Source organism: Anneissia japonica, unplaced genomic scaffold, assembly GCF_011630105.1.
Source record: "Anneissia japonica isolate Jap-2015-1 unplaced genomic scaffold, ASM1163010v1 scaffold270_len118670_cov106, whole genome shotgun sequence".
NCBI lineage: Eukaryota > Metazoa > Echinodermata > Crinoidea > Comatulida > Comatulidae > Anneissia > Anneissia japonica.
The window spans coordinates 114222-116784 of NW_022751752.1; the positions used below are offsets into that span (position 1 = coordinate 114222).

Sequence of the window (2563 nt, forward strand, 5' to 3'; positions counted from 1 at the left end):
TGGCATTATAGGCTAGGCTTATGTGGGCTGGGATTTGCAACAAGGTCTTGGACTAGGCCTCTATACTATAGTAGGAGGCCTGGTCCTAGTCTAGGCCTATAATATAGTAAAATTCTGTATAAGTAGTCATTATGATTACAAATTTATTTTGTACCAAGGTCAATATTTACGATCGCATTTATTTTTCATTGAAAATTTAAAAAAAAAATACTTAAGGATTTTAAAATATTCAACAAAAATTAAGTTAACTCAAAACACAAACAACGCGATATGATATGAAGTTTGCCAGAATAACATGGTATACTTGCACTGTATTTTCTGAAGCGCAGTTCGTTTTTGGGATTGCTACAATCAACAGTTGTTACATCAGTGGCGCCACGCTCGGGCGCTGACGGAGGTGGGGGGGGGCTTAATCCCTTACCGGACAGGTCAAGGCCCCCCCCCCCCCCGCCGGACAGAGCTCGTCGGGCAGTCAGGCCATTAAATATATAAAAATAGGCCCACACCAAGCCAACACATGTCTGTCACAGTCTGAGAGTGCCATTTTCGGTTGATATTCATTAAACAAATCTCATTTGGGAGGGGAACCCCCTCTTAACCCCTTCCTCCAGCTCGAACCTACGAGATCAAGTCCCCCAGTCGGACAACTTAGTCCCCCAGAAAATATATCCCCCCCCCAGAAAATATATCCTAGAGCCGCCACTGGTAGCAACCCCAAAAAGAAGTTACAGTACAGGCGTATACAAATCTCTCAAACTTTATATCCTATCGTGTTGTTTGTGTTTTAAGTTAACATTATTTATTTTTTATTATTTTTAAGCGTACAGGTTTGGAATATTTTAAAATCCTTAAGTTAAATTATTTAAAGTTTTCTTTTTATTTTCAATGAAAAATAAATGCGATCGTTAATATCGACCTTGGTACAATGTAAGCCCGTAATCATATGACTACTTATACAGAATTTTACTATATTATAGGCCTAGACTAGGACCAGGCCTCCTACTATAGTATAGAGGCCTAGTCCAAGACCTTGTTGCAAATTCCAATTCACATAAGCCTAGCCTATAATGCCTTGGTCGCGGTACCCTGACCAGCAGATGCACTGGGAAGCGTTGTTCACGGCATTGGACTGCAGCGAAAAATGATTCCCCCATCATTAATGGAACAGGCCCACGTCATGCTTGGCTGATTAGTTTTGATTTACATTTCGCAAGTCTAGTGCCATACGCAGCAAAAGTCCATTTCAAACCAGGCTGGTTTTTGATTTACGTTTTGGAATAGAATTTGGAGAGGGCGTTTGATCAAGTCATACCTACGTTTTGAATTTGATTTACATTTTAAAGAAATTAGAACTACATTTTGGAAAATTTGAACTACGTTTTGAAAAATTAGAACTTCATTTTGGGAAACTAGATCTACATTTTGAGAAATTTACACCTACGTTTTAATAAATTAGACATTTTATTTAAAAAATTTTAAAATATTGAAATTTTAAAAATACACCAATTTAAAAATCAAAATACATAGCCTCATCACGCCTTCTGCCTGGCTTTGTTGTGAGTGATTGTGAATGCACTGGTTATTGTAAATACTTGATAAGTAATTGTACTTATTCTTCAGTTTTCAATCAGATGATGGAATTTATATTTTCCCAGATATTCACAAAAGATCTATTTAATTAATTGTTTTGCAGGAATGGATATTCTGTGAATAGTCCAGCCAGATGATCCCCACTGACTTCCGTCAATTAAAGCCTGGTTTCCTGTCGACGTAAAGGTCAGAATTTCTTACGTTTCATACGTTTCTTACGATTCTTACGACTCTTACGCAAAGTTGAAATAAGGCCAAGTAAAAAAAAAAACATGTTTCACGTCCAGCTTTTTTTTTAAATTGAGGAAGAGGCCTTTTTTATTTTTTATTTTTTATTTTTCAAAATGGCCGCCATTCTACAGACTTGTTGACATTTCCCGTCTAGTTTTGTTCAACATATAAAAAGACATCACACAAGATTAGAAGCTGTATACTGTTTATTTGGCAAGAGTGTTATTGGGTATTATAAGCTTTTTTCTATTCACAGTGGCATTACAGTATGTAAGGTAAAGTTGTAAAGTAACCTGAATCAAACACACAATCTAGACTGACGTTGGTTATCCATCATTAATCTGAAAGGATCAATTGTTGGTACAGCAGCTACTGTTACTGGTATCTCTGGCTTCGAAACAACAAATTCGATAAAGTGGCCAACACATGAAACAATATCACCAACAGATTCTTTTGCATTTACATTCACCACCAACTTATCTTTGCTTTGACCAGCTTTAACCTCAACCTAAAAAAAAAAATATTAATATTTAAATATATATTTGAATTTGAATTTTAAAGTAGGCTTTCAAAATTTTTATTAAATTTGACCAAGAATCAGTTTAAAAAAAAGTTAATTCAGTCACTAGTAGGTGGGACCATAGCCTAGGTACTATTCCTGAATGATCATGTGAGAAAGAACGGTACTTGTGTCCTAAATTTAATTTAAAAAATGGCTGATTAGAAATACTATTCGTACAAG

General features: G+C 35.8%; 1 protein-coding gene across 1 annotated transcript in view; it reads right to left on the bottom strand.

The window, feature by feature from the left end:
• The window catches only part of LOC117121804, a gene marked incomplete at its 5' end in the record, with an annotated part of 108795 nt that extends 106466 nt beyond the window's left edge, over positions 1–2329 (bottom strand). Inside the window, one exon of the mRNA XM_033267115.1 lies at positions 2143–2329. Coding sequence (XP_033123006.1) covers positions 2143–2329 — 187 coding nt within the window. The remainder of the gene's footprint in view (positions 1–2142) is intronic.
• Between the last annotated feature and the right edge of the window lie 234 nt (positions 2330–2563).